The sequence below is a fragment of the Acanthaster planci genome, linkage group LG18 (genome assembly GCF_054643075.1).
Source record: "Acanthaster planci isolate LZ-2023a linkage group LG18, COTS_SCS, whole genome shotgun sequence".
In the NCBI taxonomy this organism is placed as follows: domain Eukaryota; kingdom Metazoa; phylum Echinodermata; class Asteroidea; order Valvatida; family Acanthasteridae; genus Acanthaster; species Acanthaster planci.
Window position 1 is genome coordinate 12,130,871 of NC_141794.1, and position 21,018 is coordinate 12,151,888.

Sequence of the window (21,018 nt, forward strand, 5' to 3'; positions counted from 1 at the left end):
CTCTAAAGCCAGCGAACGATTCGGTTCAAGTAAATGACGTTTAACTTAATGGAGTTCACCACCGTTCCAAACTGTACGCGGCAAATAACAAGCAAACGAAGCTGCCGGTTCTGTCGAAACAAACATGTTTTCCGTCGGCAAACTATTCCGCAGTTAGGTCTACAGAAAGCATAATTCTTGGTGGTCACACATAAGTATTCCAAATCACCAAAACATACAGAAACTCGGCCGCAAAATTCCCCGGGTGCATCGCGGTGAGACATGACAAAAATCTGCCGCAATTAATGTAATTGTGAAATTTCTCCGCGGCGGGTCCGGTAGAAAGCGGCTGCTGCGGTCGTATCACTCAGGTAGACTTATCAATGCGCAAAAACTTTTAAAAAGACTTCTGCTGCAAGGATATATTTTTTGTGGGTTATTTTTAGCCTATAGTTAAATAATAAATAAAAAAAATTACCGACTTAAGCTGTTTACGTTTGATTTAAAAACTGGTGTTAGTTATACAAAGAAATTCATTCTGTTTTTCATCGTGCCAGCAAATGAGTGTCCACGACATACCCGTCATGCCTAACGAGCTTTCTCGAGGATGTTAATTGGACAGAAGAACTTAAATGAACACTTGGATTGGATAATTTCTGACAGTTATTAACACCACAGGCAGGCGGTCGGTCAAGGGTCCGCTTTGCAGCGTATGTAAATGCGCGTGTAGGACAGCGCATGCAGGTGAGAAAATATAGTGCTGCAATATATCTGCAGTACCTGACCAAGTTGAAGAAAATTGTTTACAAACACAAACAGAATAAACAATTGAAGTTATACCTATGCACTAATTTCTTGATTTTTTTTTAAATCGTGGTTAAATTACTTGTTAACCACTCAAATTGCTTGGTAATGGAGTTATATTAAGATGACAGCACACTGTTTTAGCTACAGGAAAACATTTTAATAGGTATAGGGAAAGACAAGTGGAGCGAAAATTTGTTATGGCCGTGTTTTTGGTGAGGATTGTGTGTGAAGTTTTCACCCTCAACTTTGGTTAGCCCCTCCCATTTAGCACTACTACAGTGCCTGTTATACGTAATGACGTTTCACGCAAACAGTCTTCGCTGGAATACGGTTCGAAAAGCTACATGGAATTTCCAGCTTCTATCCACAAAAGTTTTCCGTAGGGAGTAAGTCCGAATACTACAACAGCACCGTTACAGTAACGAATGACCTTTGACCGTCTGTTCATTTAGCAGGTAGAAACAGCTGTACGGGATTTGCAGATCGCAAGGGCAAGAAGGGGGTGGGTCTTCGTCCTGTTGCGTAAATTTGTTATGATACTTGTGCTCTTGATCGGGCTTGAAGAGATCGAAGACAATGTCTCAAGGATCGAAGGCCAAACGGGCCCGTTTATCGGCGGAAAATGACTCCAAAAACCATGAAGACTCGACAGAGTTTTTTAAGGGTGAGTGAGTGCATCTCTCTGTCCTTGCTCTATGATCTATGGTACCACTTACTAGCATGGATATTCCTCCATGATAGCACACCACAGTATGTCCCTAGGCAGCCGCGCACTGCCATGTGCATAGGCCAAGCTCCATGGTTGTGGTATGGTTGCGGAATGACAGGTGGGAAGAGATGCAGCAATCATGTTGAAATCGTGCAGAGATTGTTGGCTTCATTATGTCCAAGAAAAAGTGTTGGTAGACCTAAAGCATTACTTTGCCAGCACTGTTCCACTTTAATGTTGTCACTTGTCAGGGTTGCTTTTGCAATTAGGCTCAGGCCAATAGCCAGGATACATGTATGATGTGGACTTCATGTTAACAGTAATTTTAATATAGTCATGGATGGTGGTCTTGTAATTTTATATTGAAGAACTTTTTCAAATTTCTCATATTTTTGTAGGTATAAGCAAAATTGAGTACAGACCCAATGCAGGACCCACCGATGTGCTGTGTTTTAAACATTACAATGCTAAGGAGGTATGTGTAAAGTCACCATAACATGTTAAAATACATGAAATGTGTACATGTACTTGGCTGTGACATGTTGAAGCTTAGTTTCCAGTTGTTTTAGTTTGGTTCGTCTACCTACTCGTGAACTGCCATGTAAACGAATAGCTAACAGATGAATTTTTAACAGCCTCTGTAGATGGTGTTCAGTGAATTTTTGTGCACATGCTGGCGAAAATCAGAAGTTTGGATGGAGTGAGCTGCAACTGTTTTTAGACCTACAAGTTTTACAGGAAAGGCAGTCCTTTGCAACCACTACTTTGCATACCATTTAAAAGTTACAAAGTATCTCATCTATTCAGCTTATTTTTGTTAACCATTGCAAGTCATTTTGAACAACAGGTGTCCTCCAGGTCCCCAAGAGTCAGTGCCCCAGGGGTAATCACAAGATCAACAAGGCACTGTCTTTGATACCAGTTTTACTGAGGAGTTACATAATTCTTGGGAGGAGTTACATAATTCTTGGAAGGAGTTACATAATTCGTTGGGCAAAACAAACACAGCCTTTCTCTGTGGCCACAGCTAACCAGCAGTTGGTTCTACTCTATGGTTTATCTCCACACAGTTACTTTTTGCATCAATGTGCACTCACCATATACTTAAGTTTCTCTTGTTGAGATGTATTTGCATGGAGTCTGGAAGTCCCAGACTTCTTTAGGAGTGACCAACAATTTTAGTACCATTAGTTTACACTGCGTTAGATTTGGGTAATAGTTTCTTAGTGAGAATGTCCAGAAGCAGCATAAAAATGCCAGGTCATTTTGTTCCAGGTCATTAATGGGCGGACGATGGAGGACTGGTTACGATTCTCCGTCGTCTACTGGCACACCTTCAGGGGAGTAGGTCTGGACCCCTTTGGAGCCCCCACCATCAAGAGACATTGGGAAGATGGTCAGTTCCTATTGTCCTGCAACCCTACCATAATTTCCCCATCCCTTTTATAATTCTTGGGTTTGTCCCGAAAAGATAATTGAGGCATGCTTCACTTTAGTCTTTAGCTCTGTTGTATGTACATAAGGAACAGGCATTATTGTTGTAGTCAGGACCTCTTAAGACCATCTAAAGACCCCACAAGACCATTATAAGAGCCCACAGGAATTCATTCCGAATTCAAGTCGGAAGCTTTCAAATGAATGGCAAGGAAAGCATTCTTTTGTTATCTTTCTTTTCTTTACTTATGACCAGTCTTGCGACTGGTCTTAGGAAGGGTCTGACGTCAGGTCTTGTGATGGTCTCGACCCCAGCACCGTAAAGCAGGATGATCTAATTTTTCCAAAACAAAAACTTGGTCTCAGAAAAAGTACAAGGACAGTTTGTCCTTCACTGGAGGTTTGGAGGGAATGTTATAAGAACTTGACTTAAGTATCAACCTGGAGAAAAGAGTAAGATTGCAAGAGCTGGTAGCAAGGGACACCTATCGGCTTACTGTCCCGTTTACTGTTGTCTTGAATAACACCTGAACATATTCATAAATGGCATTCATCAACATCAACATCGCGGAATGTTAATCCCTGCCATGCATGGCACTGCTAAAGCTTAACTTCAACCAACCTGTCTAGCCTACACATATTTTTTTTTCAAGTCTTGTTAGACTTCTCAGAATGCTAAAGACTGTTTCTTAGTATTTATTTGTCTTCAGGATCATAATCTAGGCTTGTTTCAAATTATAAACGAATCAATCATTTGAAACTCATGTCTTCCTCAACCCTGTGAATTTTTGTTTGGCCCCTTGTAATATGTAGGCAGTGACAGTATGGAAAATGCCAAGAGACGCATGCGTGCTGCCTTTGAGTTCTTTAGCAAGCTGGGTGTCAAGTACTGGACATTCCATGACAGGTGTGTTACTTGCAACTTTAATGCAAGTTGGAGCGTACGAGTTGAAACAGTGAGCTCAGTTCTTTTGATGCCAGTACCTGCAACAGACGACACTATATCTCATGGCTTATGATAAAAAATAATCCAAAACAGTTGTCTTGAACGTTTGTGATCGTTGTCATTATCTTGCTCAGGGATGTAGCGCCTGAGGGAGCCACACTGGAGGAAACCAACCGTAACCTGGATGAGATCACTGACCTGGCCAAGGAGCTGATGGCCCGCACTGGAGTAAAGCTCTTGTGGAACACATGCAACTTGTTCTCCCATCCAAGGTAACTGGAAAAGAGCTTGGGTTGGGTGTAGCATGAGAATAATTTTTCTTTAATATTGTCACCGTGCATTTTTTTTTATCGTGATGAGCCTTCAGTAGGAGTTGGTACCAATTTAATGAAACTTGTACATGGACAGATTGGTCAAAGAAATGTTCACTTTTCCTATTGTGAGATTATCAAATTTAAAGGATTGAATTGAAACTTTGCATATGTACCACTACTCAAAATGTGTGTCTTCACATGCGCACCAAATTTCAAAAAGTTGGTCATGGAATAGACGATCCTGCAGGTCTGGAAAGAAAAGGTTGTTAGGATTAAATTTAGACTTTGTGCGAGGAAAAGTGAACATGTACTGATTTGACATTCTGTTTTTGAGCATTTTGACTAATCACATCTTTTGGTTGTTGTGAATGTGAAAAAAAATCAATGTTGCCTTGGTCAGATACATGAATGGCGCAGCAACCAACCCCGATGCGCATGTCGTTGCGTACGCTGCGGCCCAAGTCAAAAAGGGACTGGAAATCGGCAAGAAACTCGGAGCTGAAAACTTTGGTAAGGCCTGCTGTCAACGTCCAACTTGCCAAGAACATGGTTGCTGAGAGCAGAGATTCATCAAAGCAATTACTGTTCAGTTTAGGGAGTTATGTGATGAAGACCTCTGTTTGTTTTTATCAGAACAACACTGCTTAATTCCTGCTGTACACTGATGTGGCACATAATCAAGAGTACATATACTCAAGTTATGATTTATTACTCAAATGAGTAACATTACATATACTCACATTTAGATATATTGTAAACTTCAGTCAGCTAGCCTACGGATGAAAAGTTGTGAGTAGTCCACAGCCCTTAATTATGTTATTTTGTTGGATAAATATGTCCCCGTATTCTGAAGTATGCCATGTTATGGAAGTCCCATATTTTGTCTCATCTTTCAGTCTTCTGGGGTGGTCGTGAGGGCTATATGAGTCTCCTGAACACCGACGTTCTCGCTGAGCTCACCCATGCAGCCAACTTCTTCAAGATGGCCGTTGGTGAGTATTAGTTCCTGCTTGCTTTCAGACATTGTTGATCTGTTTATCAGAACGCTCGTTGAATAAATTCAAAGAATAAACAGCTATGAGCAGAAGGTACAAATGCCGATATGAACTAGTCGTAGCATTTATTGTTGATTGGAGCAACATTCCAACATTCTTGACTTATTTGGAATACATAATTGCCTTTTGCTTTGCTGCAGAATTTTAATTTGTCTTTCAAGAATTTTTACGTAGCTTCTATATTCAATTTTACAGATTACAAGAAGAAGATTGGCTTTGAGGGCCAGCTGCTGATTGAGCCAAAGCCTAAGGAACCAACCAGACATCAATATGACTATGGTAAGCTAATCGGTATCCTAAGGGATAATTGCTTTTAAAACAGGACGTTGAATGAGTATGCATTACCTGAGAACAAGCAGAGCACCACAGTAAATTCTGGTCATCAAATCAGCCTTTGAATTTAATTTCATGCTTAGCTCCCCCCCACACCATTTCATTCCAAACCCTTCAATTTCCCACACCCAACTCCATCAAACTTGACTAACTGGAAATTAAGTCAAAACGAAAGCATTACTACCCACACAAACAAATATAACTACAGGTGCATGTGTGTCAGTCTATATGAGAGAGTGTCTCTGAATGGGTTTGAGCCATCATTTCTTTATCCTTATCTCCCCCCCCTTTCATTCAGATGCGATGACCGTTATCGGATTCCTTCAACACTTCGGGCTAGCCGATGACTTCAAGATCAACGTTGAGCCTAACCACACGATGCTGGCTGGCCACCCATATGAGCACGACATTGTGTTGGCTTCCAAGTAAGTCCATGTCCTACTTAACAGGCTGCGACTGCAACTCATACACGTCTATGGGATATGGCTGTCAGCCGCTAGCTAGTGGCTTCCATCAGCCACTGCGCTATTGGCAGCGGTAGCCAAGCCATTTGGACACAGACTAGGTCTGAGAGATTTCAGTAGAGTAACTTTGGAAGCTCACGTCCTCACGTCAGAAGTTTGATGGGAAAAATATGGTATTTGATGAAAATGCACTCAAGTGTATTACATGCATTAATTCAGATTCACATGCTGTCCTGTGCTCAACTTCACATACACAGGTGCACGGAAAGCCATTTTGTGTCCTGTTTTCGGGGACACCCATGCTGCAGTAGTGCCTGTTCAAAAAAATTATTTCTCTCCATGATCCATGGCCTGCAGGTTTGGAATGCTTGGTTCTGTGGATTCCAACACTGGTTCCCCTGACCTAGGGTGGGATACCGACCAGTTCCCGATGGACATCCGAGACACTACACTTGTCATGAAGGTATGGGGCAGGGTGGACATCCGGGATTCTCGCAAAATGGCAGGTGATGCGCCGGTGAAAACAGAGACCGTGGTGACGTACGCATGCATCAGCCAGTCCGAGGATCGGGTTACGCAATCTTTCCTTTGATCAGTCCATACACGCGCACTCGCTGCAGTTGTTTTACCAGCTCCACCCGCAATTTTGGGAAACTCCCAGATGTCTGTGCTGCCCCTTAGTGTAATTGGACAACCAGAATTAGAAGCCATTACTGCGGTGACACAATGCTCGTGGACAGGTGGTACGTGCACGTTACATGCGCGTCAACTGGTAGAGTGGCGTTATTTGCGTAATGCCCAAGCAGGTCAAGTGCATTGCCACAGCAGTCATGGCATCTTCTCAAATTAGTCTATACAATACTTCATTTATACTAACGATCCATGCTCACTTGACATGACAGTTCAAAGGATTGACAGTTGCTCTGTACATTGTATACTAATGGTAGTTTTTAATTCCAAATTGTCAATTGAGATTTGTCGTTTCACTTTCAAAATATTTATCGTGTGTGGTAACTTCCAAGTGTAGAATCCTATGTAAGTGGGTGGAAGCATTTTCAGAACTGTACCAACAAGAGTATTGAGTATGCTGGATCAAAATTGGAAGAAGGTAGATTTTAAGAGGATATGTTAGCAAAAGGTTATTCACTGTTTTAGTCCTGATTACCATCACAGGACCCTACAAGACCAACACAAGTTCAAGAGCTCTCGTCTGAAGCTATTTTAATGAACTGCAACAAAAGCCTTCCTTTGTCATTGTTCACCCTGTTACTTGTGACTGGTCTTGTATCTGGTCTCATGATGGTCTTGACTGCATACCTGAGGCGGTTTCCTCTCATGTGTTCCAGGCTGTTATTGAGCAGGGTGGGCTCAAGCCGGGAGGCCTCAACTTCGATGCCAAAGTCCGCCGCGAATCCACCAATCTCCAGGACATGTTCATCGCTCACATCGGTGCCATAGATTCCTTTGCCAGGGGCCTGCGCTGCGCGGTCAAACTGGTGGCCGAAGGAGCCATGGCCAAAATGGTGGAGGTAAAGAACGTCCTTGACTTCGGCAGTTTGTGGGTGCAGGGGATGTTCCCAAGCCTCATCCATGTCTGATAGTTTAGTGTAGTTTTTTTACTTTCCTTGTTAGTGGTGCCTTGTAACAGAACTTGGGATAGTGCATGGATTCTTATAGAACTTGCGGCAATGCAAGATTTAGGTCATAAGAGACAGCTATATATGTGGCAGGCCTGTGAGGAACAGGTTAGCTTGACTGATTTATTAGACTAAGAAGGGCTACATTTCATTACTTCGAGGGTTCAGTTATTGAATGCTTAATTTGAGAATCAAATGAATTCTTCCAAATTTTAGGACCGTTACAGCAGCTTCAAGGAGGGTATCGGTGCAAAGATTGAAACAGGGACAGCTACACTGGAAGAGTGTGAGGTAAAAAAATCGTTCAACTGTTGCTTGAGATCCATCAACCCTCTTTCTGTTGGTCCTGCTCCCCGGCTTGTAGTTTGAGTCATCAAAACCTATCTTGAAGGTTTGATAGTTATAGCTCCGAGGCATTAATAAAAATAGGTTATGAGATGGCGGATAGTTGGAGGTATAAAAGGAGCAAAATCACCAGATATTAACCCTGACCCCCTGGAGTGTGAAAAATCATACGGAAATTGGAGGAGTCAAGACTGTTAGCTTTAGAATTTTTATCGCGTGGAAAAAATGCTGTTGAAAGAACTACTATTGATGTAGTGCTAATATGCCAAGAGGAAAGCTGTCGACGAAGACATATTATATATTGTTTGCAGGACTATGTAAAGAAGCATGGAGCTCCATCTCAAATCTCGGGTGAACAGGAGAAGTACGAGTGTGTCCTCAACCACTATGTGTAAGCACTGACGAAGAATGCAGCGTGCTCCAGCACAATTGGTAATCACGACAGGTGTTTAAATCAAAAGCCACTGAACAAGGCCAATACTTGCAATATTGTGTGAATGAGCCAGTCTGGTATTTCAAAAAGACAGTCTTTTCAGAACGACACATGCATGAGTTGGCGCACGGCATTTCTGACAGACAACTGTGCATGCGTTCTACTGTTCCCAAATAGCCAGCCTCGAACACACTTCTATTTGGGCATACCCTGTTGGAATACCGAACTGGGTCATTGTTAAAGATATCAATGAAAGTGTCTACCTGAATAAATCCCGACAGTTAAGAATGTCTGTCAGTGGGCGTTGTAGTTCTGACAAGGCATTCAAGATTCTGAGGGTTTGTCAGGTTCTCATGGGGCCAAGTTAGCAACAAATCAGGCGCAATAAAATTGATAAATCTGTGAGTAGGGAAAGATATACTACTAGGTATTCGCATTGGTAATAGTATTACCCAGATTATGATCATTTCTTCTTTATATCAGTCTTGCCCGTGATACCAGCAATTCTAGCCATTACTATCCAAATAAATTAATTGCCTTTATTTTCTATGTACTCATTTTTTTTTAGTGGTTAGAATCCAAACAGGTAGTTGTTTTTAGTTGTATGTTGTGCATGGGACCCTCGGGAGAATTGATAATACATGGATGTCCAAACTGATGAGGGAAAAGTTGTTATACACTTTATCTTTGAGTCTAATTATGCTGAATGCAATTGATTCTATGCAATTGGAACTGCACCCTCAGATCAGAGTTGAACAAAAAGAGAGCTACAATAAATCCAAACTGCAACACTACAGTAAACCACAGCCACTAATTTTATAATCTCGTGGTTGGAAGTTGTTCCATTTATTACGCTCACGTCTGGGCAATGGGGCAACTCTTCATTTTGTACAGGGATTTGCATATTTTCCTCCTTTTTTGCTGCAACATGATAAAATAACTGAAACCTTTTCGGTTTTGGAGATATTTACAGCACATAACAGTCAACTGCAAGGTAAATGTTTAAAGCATCTTTTAATATTTTTGTGTTATTTACAAAATAAAAGACTTAGACTATTAAAAACAGAATATTATTAGTGCTATTTTTGGATATGACATACCTGTCTTCTCAGAAAGCCAATAACTGAATTGCAATTCTCAACAAACTGCGTGAACATTTTAGATTTTTGGATGTGTCAGTTTATATTTCTCTTATAATTCAGTATCTGATTTTTATTAATTATCCACGATCTTTCATTAAATTAACTTTTGAATGAAAACAAGTATCCACTTTGTGCAGAATCTCTTATTTGTGTTAAACACATAATTAATGTAACAACTTTGTTCAACTAATTTTTTTCTCAGAAAACATCGCTTTGCCTGTATTTGGTTGTCAAGTTTTAATGAATGAGTTAAACCAATTATTAGAACGGAACAAAATGGACAACAGTTCCTTTAAATTTCAGAAAATAAAATCAAGCACTGAAACAAGTGTGCTTTCAAACATTTTCGTATATTTTGTAATTCCCACCAAATTGCAAAGAAAAGGTGACTCTTTAAAAGTGTAAAAAAGAGGACAAAAACTGACGAAGGCCAAAGGTCTGAGTCTGACACTTTGAGAACCACAAGCAAAATCCATCAGACATATGGAACATTAAAGTGGGGATGTTAAACATTGGTACTCTGCAGTTGTCAGTTTGATGACCCTCAGTTTGAACTTTGACCTGACAGATCCCCAATGTAAACCGGAGCTATGTGCCGAAGTATCTGTCACCAAAGTTTCCTGTGAGGAGACGACAAACTTAATGTTAGTACCACAGAGAATTAACCCAATTTTGAATGATAAAAACACCGAACCTAAAACCAACCTTGCTCCAAATTTACAAGGTGTTGGATTCAGTCATCGAAACTCCTGTATTCATGGATATACTGCGCCACATTATCAGAGCAATATTTGGGAACATTACCCCGTACCAAAGCCCAAGATATCTCTCAAAAGCCATCAAAATCTACATCTTTTCCCATACATATTTCTGAGGTCATTTTTCACTCACCTATTCCAGGGATTATGTGGAAGTTTTCGTTGACCTCCTTGTCCACTGCCGTCGTCACAATCTTGACTTTGGGAAATGCATATGCAACTGTGTGAACGCCTGACAAATCAGCAAGACCCAAACGTGATTTTATTAAAGAAAACAGCCAAAGAAACAAGTCATAGCCACAAATTCAAAACAGAATTCCAGAGCTACGGCTAGGTCTATTATCAGCATTTGTCAATGTTTTTGCAACTGGAAAAGACCTAGCCCTAGACGAAGAAAAAAAATGACAGGATCCCACAAAATAAGTCTTAAGGCTGTTTTCAGTTATTGTGTTTTGTATTAGAAAGAGCAAACAGAGCTCTGTTTCAATCTATATCCGGTATCTGGATGAAAATGGGCATCATTAAGATGCGAAATGTTAGAATTCTTTTTAATTTCCACTGTGCAAGATTTGTTTAAAAACCTGTAAACTTAAAAATGGCGCTGGCCACTTGTGGCTCATTTTGCTAGGTTGGAGCACAATCATGAGCAAACATATCAAAGTTAAAACTCTCCGATTACAGATTACCCAATTCTTTTTACTGAAATTTCAGATCAGCCTTTTCTGAAAAGACATACCCGATTCTGCCATGAGTAGAGACAGCAGCATGATGTTCTCTTGAGGAACATCATGATCCAGCAGTACCCTGATTGCCATCATGGCCGCCGCTCCTGTTGCCACGGTAGCATCCATCAGGATCACATGATCCTTCTCAATCTCCTTAGGAAGCCGAAGGTAATGGAGCTATGCAGAGAATAGATGCACATTTAATGTAGATGAACCGAAGCTGGTATGGGTTTCAAAACGGATTTATTTTTTTTTCGTCAAGCCTGACTGACTTCAGGACCTAAAACCAAAACAAAACAAAACAAAAAAACCCACAACTCTACCCACCCAATTCTTTTTCCCTGGCGGTTTTCATTTTTTTGAGGGGGGGGGTTTCAACTATGCAGAGTATTGTTACATTTCATTTGAACTGTTGAACAGGGTGTAGCCCCTTTAGACTCCTGTGATGTCAGAAAAAAAACATTTGTTCATCTTTAAAAAGACTTCAAAAGGCTTCCTCTTCCCCCTTAAAAATCTGGGCGAGTTAAGTTTTTTGGTTTTATGATCTGCCGAATTCCCTATTACATTTTTGCTTGGAACTTTGCTGAATCTTGGAAAATCCTTCACCGTGCAAGAAACCAAAGGCACACTCTTTGCACTGTATTTTCAAGAGGCATTAATCCCCATGCAAAGTAAAGGTGACCGGGCCTTTTCTGCCTCGATCCCTTAAAGACCAACTCCAACGATGCTAACTTTCCTCATATTGAATCTAATTCAGAAGAGCCAAGTCTAATAAAAGTGGCACATATCAATATCTCCCTTGCAACACAAATTTTTGTGTAAATAAAAAAAACAGTTTTTGTACTCATTTTCCCTGCGAGTCTGGTATTGTAAAACAAATGGATGTGTCATCATCACTCATTAGCATCTAATGAGTATTGATTTTTGTGATGTACTACCATGGAGAGTAAATACCACAGTGCGTGCACTTTAGGCATGCAAAGCAGGCGTAGCTGCGGACGACAGCACGAACTTGAAGAATGCTCTCATTCTTCGGAAACTCGAAGAATTTCAATCCCAAAATTTCTAGTAAACCCACCAATGACACACGATTTCAGCATTATTGTAAATCACGAAGAAAGGAGCACAAACTCTTGATGGAAAAGCGATAATGCAGCACAGAAGACATGGCACACAGATTGATCCCCACTACGCAGTGCAAGCACATGTAGCTCCATGTTCATTTGTAGCGGAACCAGTTGTGCCACGGATACCAGTTTCAATATTTTCTCCAGTATTGCATCATACAAATTTTGTTTCTCAAAAGTGCCACCAGTGGTCAGATAGTGGAAATTTTTCATAAAACTCAAAAGACACTGTTCAAAACTTTCGGCAAAATTACAAAAAAATGTAGATGCAATACAGACGATTTGGTAATGAATATAAGATTTATTACACACTAAACACAATAATAGTTTACTTTCAAAACTTGGTCTTTAAAAGGTTTTGAAGGGTCTTGGAAAGATTGGGCTTGAAGTGAAAACATGAAATTTTACATATGTAGTTACCTCTGGTTCTTCAGTGTCAAGATTTGTTTGGATGAGAATTTTCCCCAACCGAATATCTTTGCAAACGTCGCACAAAGCAGGCTCCATGACTTCACCAGCTCTCAGTACAGAAACGCCACAGAGCTGAAACAAAAAGGGAAATGTTAACAAGACTGAACACACATGCATTTGTTGTAGTCCTGCATAAAACGTTTGGGGCGAGACACCATAATGCCCAAAATGAAATTCACATCGAGAGCAAACTATTAGCAAGAAATATGCTGCTTATATTCTGGACAAACATGAACTACAATTTCAGTGCAAAATTAGCATGCTAGGAGTTGTATAACAGCAAACACAGTTTTCAAAAGTTCTGCTTGAAAAACTACACAAGCCTAAAATTCATCTTAAAATCCAGCATGAAAGTCAGAGGGATGAATGATTGATCTCAAATAATTCTGCAAAGTACAATGCAAGTCTTTTCATTAAATGTTACTCCACACTGCCATAGTATTGCAGTCGAGATCATCCAAAGACAAGACAAAAGACCATGCAAAACACCATTCATAAGGCCACTCACAAGCAGCGGGGTGAACAGTGACCAAGGAGTGCTTTTGTTGCAATACGGGCGATTCACAATAGTGCACCTCCAAGAGTTTGCAAAGCGTTGGCCAATCACAACAGACGAAATCCGTCGACCCTTTCCAAATGCACACTAGGTCAACAGATTGTGTACATTGTGATTGGCCAATGCATTCCAAACTCGCCCGTATTCAGACTGACGGTCTTGTGTTGCTGTGGCCTGTGGGGTCTTGTGTGGTCTTCAGACATCTCAACAACCACACCGCACCGCAACAACAAATTCAGACACTTACATGTACTTCAACAAATTAACCTGCGACTGCAGAACTTCAAATTATCACTTTGGATACTAGCAAAATGTGTCAGTAAGGAATCAAAAGCATGATATTCGTTTGAAGCTTCATGAAAAACAGCAAAATAGTTAAAAAAACAAACCACAAATGCTATGAACAATCACAGCAAAACGACAGCCTGGCGCCAATTTCATGGAGCTGCTTAAGCACAAAATATGCTAAAGCGGGAAAAAACTTGGCGGGAAAAAAATTTGCTTAATAAACAAAGGTTACCAGCTCAAACTCTATCTGATTGTCATGCTAACCAAAACAGCTAAATACAATCTCATAACAATATACATCACATGGGGTTTTGGCTGGTTACCTGATTTATCAAGCAAGGTTTTCTCGCGCTTGAGCAAATTTTGTGATTAAGCAGCTCTATGAAATTACCCCCAGAGGCTGCAGCTGGATGTAAAGCTCTACATGGCTCCATTGAACAAGATAATAGGGAAAAAATTATGATGACACCTCATTAAACTTCTAAATTGTATTCAGGAGTCTCACTTTGGGAAAAAAAGCAATGCAATGCTAACTAAGGCACTGCTTACGCAATATGTAACAATGTAACGGCTGTCAAACTTCCCCGGTGCTGAATATTTATGTCAACAGTCCCTAATTTAGCCCAAAACTACCTTACTCAATTTGGAATGGGTAACAATTCCAGTGCAATTAATTACCCATTCAAAAAACATTATTCAGTCAAAAATGACACAACTTACTGTGACATATTTTGCAAACCGGAATGAGAAACCAGCATCGAAATTTCACTCTCTATACAGAACAGGTCAGTATGAAACTTTTCTGAGGATAGCAACTGTGAAAAATAATGCACGTTGCTAAGGTGGTGTATAAACCTTGGAATTCTCTAAGCGTATTTGCTTAGCTCAAATATCGTGGCTCCATCAATAACAAGCACAACTGTGAAAGATGATGGGTGCTAAGAAGACACATGTTACTTTGACTGCAATGATTTAAACCTATGTAGCTGGAACCCGAGTGACTTTTTTACACTAATTCCATTCCAGTGCGACATCCAGGAATGCTATCACGCTCCCCAAGTGGGCAGTTGTGCACTTCACCCTAACAGCCCCGGATACTGCTAAGTACTACTTAGTAGTAAAATGTAGTATTCAGCGCTGTCACTTGTAAGAGGACATGACCTTATTGTTCTCTGAAGCCATAAGATACAATAGATAAGACAATGTCCCATACAATGCTCTAGCACTATGAATGCACGACCTAGCCAATAGTAGTAATTTGTAGCGCTAGGTCCTTCAGGCTCAGACTTCTGCTTAGTATTTTAGTAGTACTGAGTACTGCAAACCAAATTATATGCAGATCTGTTAAGGTTAAAGTGTCCCAGAACAGATCTAAAAACAGACTATCATAACCAAACCCTGATACAAGAAGCCAGTCGGGACAATTTCATCAACATATGCAAAATACTTGGCACCATGATTATGCAAATTTGTGAAATGATTTGCAGGAGCATCGTGCAAGGATATCTGTTTTTTGAGCATGTATGGTTCTGAAAAGAACCTACTATTTGAAACATTGAGTACCCTCGGGTCCTATCTCACAAAAGAGATATCCTTGCATGGTGCTTCCTGAAACCTATTACATAATCTGCCACCTTCACAATTAAAAGCTTCAAAGCTCATTTATTTCAATCAGTACTACTTTACAACTTTGACGGTTTACAAGTGATTGGGACATTCTGAAACTTACAAAAAAAACACCAAACTTATTCAAACAAAAAATATTTTACTAGCCAGATAAAAGGACCTAACCCAACCTTTGGTCTCCTTTCAAACTTCAGAAAAGATTCATGCCACCAAAAAACTGTGGTCTCACAGAGGGCGAAAGCCAATCGTGGCATAAGTTGGACGATGTTGTGACAGTGGCCATCAAAAAACATGAAAATGCAGTTTTACAAAAAGTCAGCAAACCAAGGAAATACATGGATCAATGCTCCGTCATAACTGACCTTTGAACGACCATCTTCTGACTGAAAAGTTAAAGAAACAGAGCATTCAAATTTAGGTCATTTCTGGCAATTTATGCCCTCAGAAAATATCAGTTTATATTCATGTATTGCTGATAATTCTTTATAAAGACAGACTACTAGTTAATTTCACATTCCGTTCCATTAAAGGTACAATTTAATCCACACTTCATTATCATACAAACAAGAATGTCGGAATGTAACCATTTAAATCAACTACGACTGATTGTTTTTTTAAACAAGAAAAGTAAAATATCTTGAATAAAATGTGTTTTACAGTAAGTCATATTTTACAAAAAAAAAAGTGGGGAAAACAATTGGTGTCACTGTTCTGTTTGAGAAGAAACGGAAGTGATTTTGAGAAATACTTAAATTGACTTACTCGTCCTGTAAACTTCCTTCCTTTGTAGATGGTGTTCTGAGGCGTATTCACTTCACAGTCCTGAGCAAAAGGGAAGTATTACCAGAAATGTTCAAACTAAAAATGGCAACGGAAATGAGAATAATGTAAGGTCGTTACGATGGGCAAAGTAAATCTTGAGTACCTCAAATGGCAACAGTGCCAGTGCGCTTTCGACAAGGATTCTTGTTAGGCGCTGAGAGTAGAAGATAAACTCATCCCGAGGGGTGTCCTTGTTCCTGTTGTGAAGAATTCCATCGAATGCATCAAGATAACAAATGGACACAGGAACGGACAGAAAGACAAATGAACAGACACACAAACAAGCAGGAGCATTGGGCGAGGAGAAAATAAGAAATAAAGAGCACAACCCAAATTAAAGATCCCTACAAACGAAACCTTTTTTTATAGCGTAAGAACTTCTTCCTGTTTTAAAAAAAGGAAAACCGTGTCACAGTATTGCAAGCCTTCTCAGTCTGTACAATATACCATCGTGCATACCTGATGAAAGTATGCAGGCCTTGAACTTGTATGGTGTTCTCCACCACGGTTAGCGTGTCTGGCAAGGGTTGGTTGACATGGGCGCTGAGCAGCTTAGATCTGGCCAAAAAAGGGGAAAAAAATTTGTGTCACTACCAAGCAATCTGTACACACAAAGGTGGTTGATGCGTTAAAGTTATCTAATTTTCTCTTTAGTGTCTAGCAGTGAAAATGATTTCATCTGCATACAAAACTGACATCTTTACCATCAAAGACAATTGTTATTCAACAGTGGGAACTTTGAATTGACTTACCTAAATGTCAAGCCTCTCTGCAAAAGTAAAAGAAAAACGGTCCAATTCAGGTTGGAAACTCAGATGACTAAAGTTTCAGTGCACAATGGGCCCTGAGCAGGTCCAAGAGAGGGCGCTATTTTCTTGGCAATGGAGGCTCCTTTGGTGGGAATTGCACTTCATTGGTTCATAAAGGACTGTGAAATGAATGAGTTGTGGCTCTTTTCAACCGATGAGGGGGTGCTTCTGCCTAAGGTGGATAGGTTTTGAAGCAATGTACCTTAATAGTGCATTAGGCAAGCCAAGTTGACTAATAACATTCCTAGACATCCAAATTTTTAATGCAATCACATTTTCATTTCACAGAACCCTACCTCAAAATGCAGCTGTCAGTATTCATGAGTTGCTAAGAGATTTACGACACATAAAAACCTTGACAAATTTCTTCAACAAACAAAATTACAAAGCAATTTGCTCCATTTTCTTTGGAAAATTGTTCTATGTATATTTACCTTTTCAAGCTGATCATGTACATGTTGAACAATCAACTCCATTGCAACATCATTCTCCGCACCTGAGGAATAAAACGGCAAATTTTCAAACGTTGAAGGCCACGAAATGTTGGAGTACGTTTCATCTCTTCTCATTCTAAATCTCTTGAAGCAGCTAAATTTCAAAATGGAGGATATAAACCTTACCCCTTGGTACAACAATGTCCGCATGTTGGATCGCTGGTTCGATGAACTGCTCAAACGACGGCTTGACAAATTTATTATACTGTTTCAGGACGCCCTCGATCTCGCGCCCTCTTTCGGAGATGTCACGTCGTAGCCGCCTTGCCAGTCGGATATCTGAGTCTGTGTCCACGAATATCCGCAAGTCCATGAGCTAGGTGTAGAAATCAGATTAGAATCGCTCTGATTGAATTCTTTTAAATACAGAGACAGTTCAGATATTGTCAGTTGGCTTCTCAAAACAACAGTCTCTTTGTTACAAGAAGGCACTTTAAATCAAGATTAAAATGTTATTTTTTCATTTCCACATGGAAAACCTATACTTACATCTACGAGCTCTTTCTTTGCAAACGACAAAATGCCCTCAAAAATGATGACATTGGCTCCATAGATGGCTTTCTGAGGGGAAAAAAGAACACGAAATAGAATTTGAGGAGTACGTACGTGTAGATGAATGGACACAAAAGAACAAACTACCTGATGATACTCTAACAAAATTCTTAAATCCAGCATCTACAGAACTTCCCAAAACACAGGCACATCTTACCTTTTCCTTTCTCCTTGCGTGAGTTGTGAAGTCATAAATTGGAACCTGGAAAAACCAGAGATCTTTCTTCAATGACTTGAACCATACAAAAATGCTAGTAAAGTTAACAAGTGGATTGTAATGGTGTTTTAAAAAAATGACACCACTGAAACATAGTTTTCATGGCAGAGAGGCATCTCAGACTTCCTCAGTGCCCTGAATACCCTGACTTTAGAATGAATCCTTCCTCTCAAGTATTCTACACAAGTGACTGGATTTTGTGACAGGATTTTATTGTTCAAATCATTGGAGGGTAATGCACCTTTCATTTTCAGACACCCAGTGTTCAATTGCTGACCTAAATGTGCACTCTACGATAAGAATGTACAGCACACTGCTGATTGGACCCGTGAAGAAATTGAAAATAACTGGACTAACGGAAATCAAGTAACAATGCTGAACAGGCTTTCTTTCTGTTACCTCAACGCACTTTCCTTCCTTCAAATTCTTGAGTGTCTGTATGACCAAGTCGTAGTCGAAGGCATCTGGGTGATCGAAATTGTACTCATTTTCAGCTGCTCTCTGATGTTGTTCTTCATTCAATACCTGCAACCGTACCAAACAGATCAATCCATCCCTCTTTTAGGGGATCCAAAATTGTGGCGTTTTATTATTGAGCGCTATTCCAACCTCATTAATATTTATATTTTACAAAGTATTCTTTGGAAACAATTTAAAGGCATCTTAAGAATTGCGTTAGAAGTTGTACGTCAGAAGTTCTTTTTTCTAATTAACTGGTAAATGTATACACAAAACACCACCACGGTCATTCTGTTCGTGAAGAATCCCCAGCCTGCTTTTGAGGTAACCTGACATTTTCAAATGTTCAATCGAATGGAAAGTCAATTACTAGGATGCTCAATGGTTCACATGGACTCAACCATCAGTTAGTTGCAAGGACACCAATCACTTCTAAATAGTGGAGGGGGGGCAGAGTATCTGATTTATCCCCGCGGTTACTTACTTTATAGAATGAATCCAGAGATAGCAGGCTGACCCAGGATACATCTAGTGCCTCGATGATCCGGTTGGCTACGGTGGTCTTACCAGAGGCACTACCACCACACAAGCCTGCCGACAGAAAAGAAATGTTCCAATGCTGATTTAAAAACTCAAAATATATGTGCCCGCTGCGCAACCAGGAACAGAATGATTTACACATATTACTTTCACTGTTTCAATTCATAAAGTCCAATATCCACTCACAGCGTAGAGTCACAAAACTCGATTTAAAGTTGAGAACTGTAGCAATGACCTCCATTAACTGTTGACACTTTATTCCAAGGGCATGCCTGTGCATTGCATTTTCTTTTGTTTTGGTTATTAGTCCCTCAATATTCTCTTTCCTGAGTAATACGTTTATCCTAGAGTGTAGAAATAAATCCCTACCAAAAACATTTACAAGTTTTACTGATGGACAGTTTGGAAAAAGTTGAATTCCCCCCTGTCTATTTTGAAATGTGTTGGCCGCGCAGTCCCACATGAATCAAAATTCAAATCAAGAACAGATGTACACAGCATCCCCCCTCCCCTGACACGGGCAAAAAGATACACACAACAAGTAGCCTACCGATGACAAATGCTTCTTTCAAATCGCCGTGTGAGTCGTACCACGGTGGCCGACCGGCGGTGTAGATCGTCCGATTCTTTGTGGTTTTCAGGACGTTTGACGGCATGGTACCTGTTGACGTCGTTCGCTGGCGTGTCTTGGATGGTGAACTAGGGATGGAGCCTATGCTACTGTCAAAAGTGTCGTCATTGCTGCTGGCACTATCAGTTTAACAGTAAAACACAGTATGGAACTGAAACTTTCACAAGTAACGTCTACCGTATCTTTCTAGATGATTTTGCCTGATCAGCATTACCTGAACAAAAACAACACTATGACCCAACTTTTAAGGTTTATATGTTGGTTGTATATTGACAAAAAACACAGTTAGGGGCCAGTCATGTTAACAGCATTCCCCAATGGTTTAAAATTTCTGCAAGTGTTTTGACAACAGATAAAAACATAGTACACGTGTGAATCTTTAACATGAGTGAAGCTGTTAACCTTTTGCTGTCAAATGGATGGAACAAATCTACCCATCCCCCACCATGCTCCATGGTCCCATTCAAGTAGCAGGGAGTAATACTCTCCTTGCAGAAGCTTGGCCGGTGGGGTTAAAAACATGTACTATGACAAGTATGATGTAGACATCCACGGCACAATGGTCATTGGTAGACAGGTAGGTAGAGTTTTTTCTTAGTAACAGAATGGATTTCCTCCAACTTCAAGTCCAAGCTCCATGAACACGATGGAATACAAATGACAGTCACTGACAGACCTAACCCCAAAAAAAGCCAGCCCCCATATGGCCATGCCCTGCCTAAGTAAGGCCTAAGCGTAGATTAAGTACCCCATTATGGATGAACATGATGACTGCCCCCAGAACAAATGCATAACTGTGTCATGTGTAGTTTGGGCCCGACGTCCGCCTCGTGGGAGACGTCGGACCCCATACATGTACCTGCATACCGTACCACAGCTCTGGGGTACGAGGACATGATCAGGCGGTCATGGTCGTCAGCTCCATACCCCGTCCAATCCGTCGTCATGTGGTCATACTCATTAGCTCACACTCATTCTAAAGGCCTGGGCCTAAGTCGTTATGTCCGTGGAATGTCCACGGCGCTAGCACCCAAAATAGCACACTTCCGAGACGCCCTAGGCTTCAGTAGATCTACTCCCTCCCGAATTCAACGATTTATATCTAATAAAATATTCCACAAAATTTGGTTACTTAGAAGATCGTCGATTTACCTGCTCTGTGAACTACCGGATCGCGGCCTTTCCATCCCGCGTTGATCGTTGACGAGTACGTGTGCTTATGAACACTTTCCCCAACTGCTGGTCCGGCACCATGCGTATGCATCGCCGATAGAATTTATATCCGCCATGATTTCGGAATCTACCACTATCGAGAACCCCCTACATTGTAGTGAAATACCGTAGA

The 21,018-nt window shown here is 40.5% G+C and overlaps 2 protein-coding genes across 3 annotated transcripts; one reads left to right on the forward strand and one right to left on the reverse strand.

The window, feature by feature from the left end:
* Nucleotides 1-1,227: 1,227 nt before the first annotated feature.
* Nucleotides 1,228-9,721, forward strand: LOC147796239 (uncharacterized). The gene is made up of 13 exons (XM_087148584.1): nucleotides 1,228-1,450; nucleotides 1,894-1,970; nucleotides 2,771-2,891; nucleotides 3,743-3,836; nucleotides 4,010-4,147; nucleotides 4,590-4,699; nucleotides 5,086-5,181; nucleotides 5,440-5,523; nucleotides 5,876-6,002; nucleotides 6,399-6,504; nucleotides 7,388-7,570; nucleotides 7,895-7,969; nucleotides 8,335-9,721. Exons 1-13 carry the CDS (start codon nucleotides 1,363-1,365, stop codon nucleotides 8,416-8,418), a joined length of 1,383 nt encoding a protein of 460 aa, XP_087004710.1. The 5' UTR covers nucleotides 1,228-1,362; the 3' UTR covers nucleotides 8,419-9,721.
* LOC147796240 (uridine-cytidine kinase-like 1) lies at nucleotides 9,455-20,979 on the reverse strand. Of its 2 annotated transcripts, XM_087148582.1 has the most exons (17): nucleotides 20,826-20,979; nucleotides 19,593-19,792; nucleotides 18,987-19,093; nucleotides 18,443-18,568; nucleotides 17,984-18,028; nucleotides 17,764-17,835; nucleotides 17,401-17,590; nucleotides 17,215-17,276; nucleotides 16,724-16,740; nucleotides 16,431-16,529; nucleotides 16,075-16,168; nucleotides 15,912-15,971; nucleotides 15,512-15,532; nucleotides 12,629-12,751; nucleotides 11,093-11,258; nucleotides 10,490-10,588; nucleotides 9,455-10,218 (listed from the first exon to the last, which is right to left on the reverse strand). In XM_087148582.1, exons 1-17 carry the CDS (start codon nucleotides 20,858-20,860, stop codon nucleotides 10,187-10,189), a joined length of 1,548 nt encoding a protein of 515 aa, XP_087004708.1. In that variant the 5' UTR covers nucleotides 20,861-20,979; the 3' UTR covers nucleotides 9,455-10,186. The 2 variants fall into 2 exon arrangements, with proteins under 2 accessions (XP_087004708.1, XP_087004709.1); XM_087148583.1 differs by lacking the exon at nucleotides 15,512-15,532.
* Between the last annotated feature and the right edge of the window lie 39 nt (nucleotides 20,980-21,018).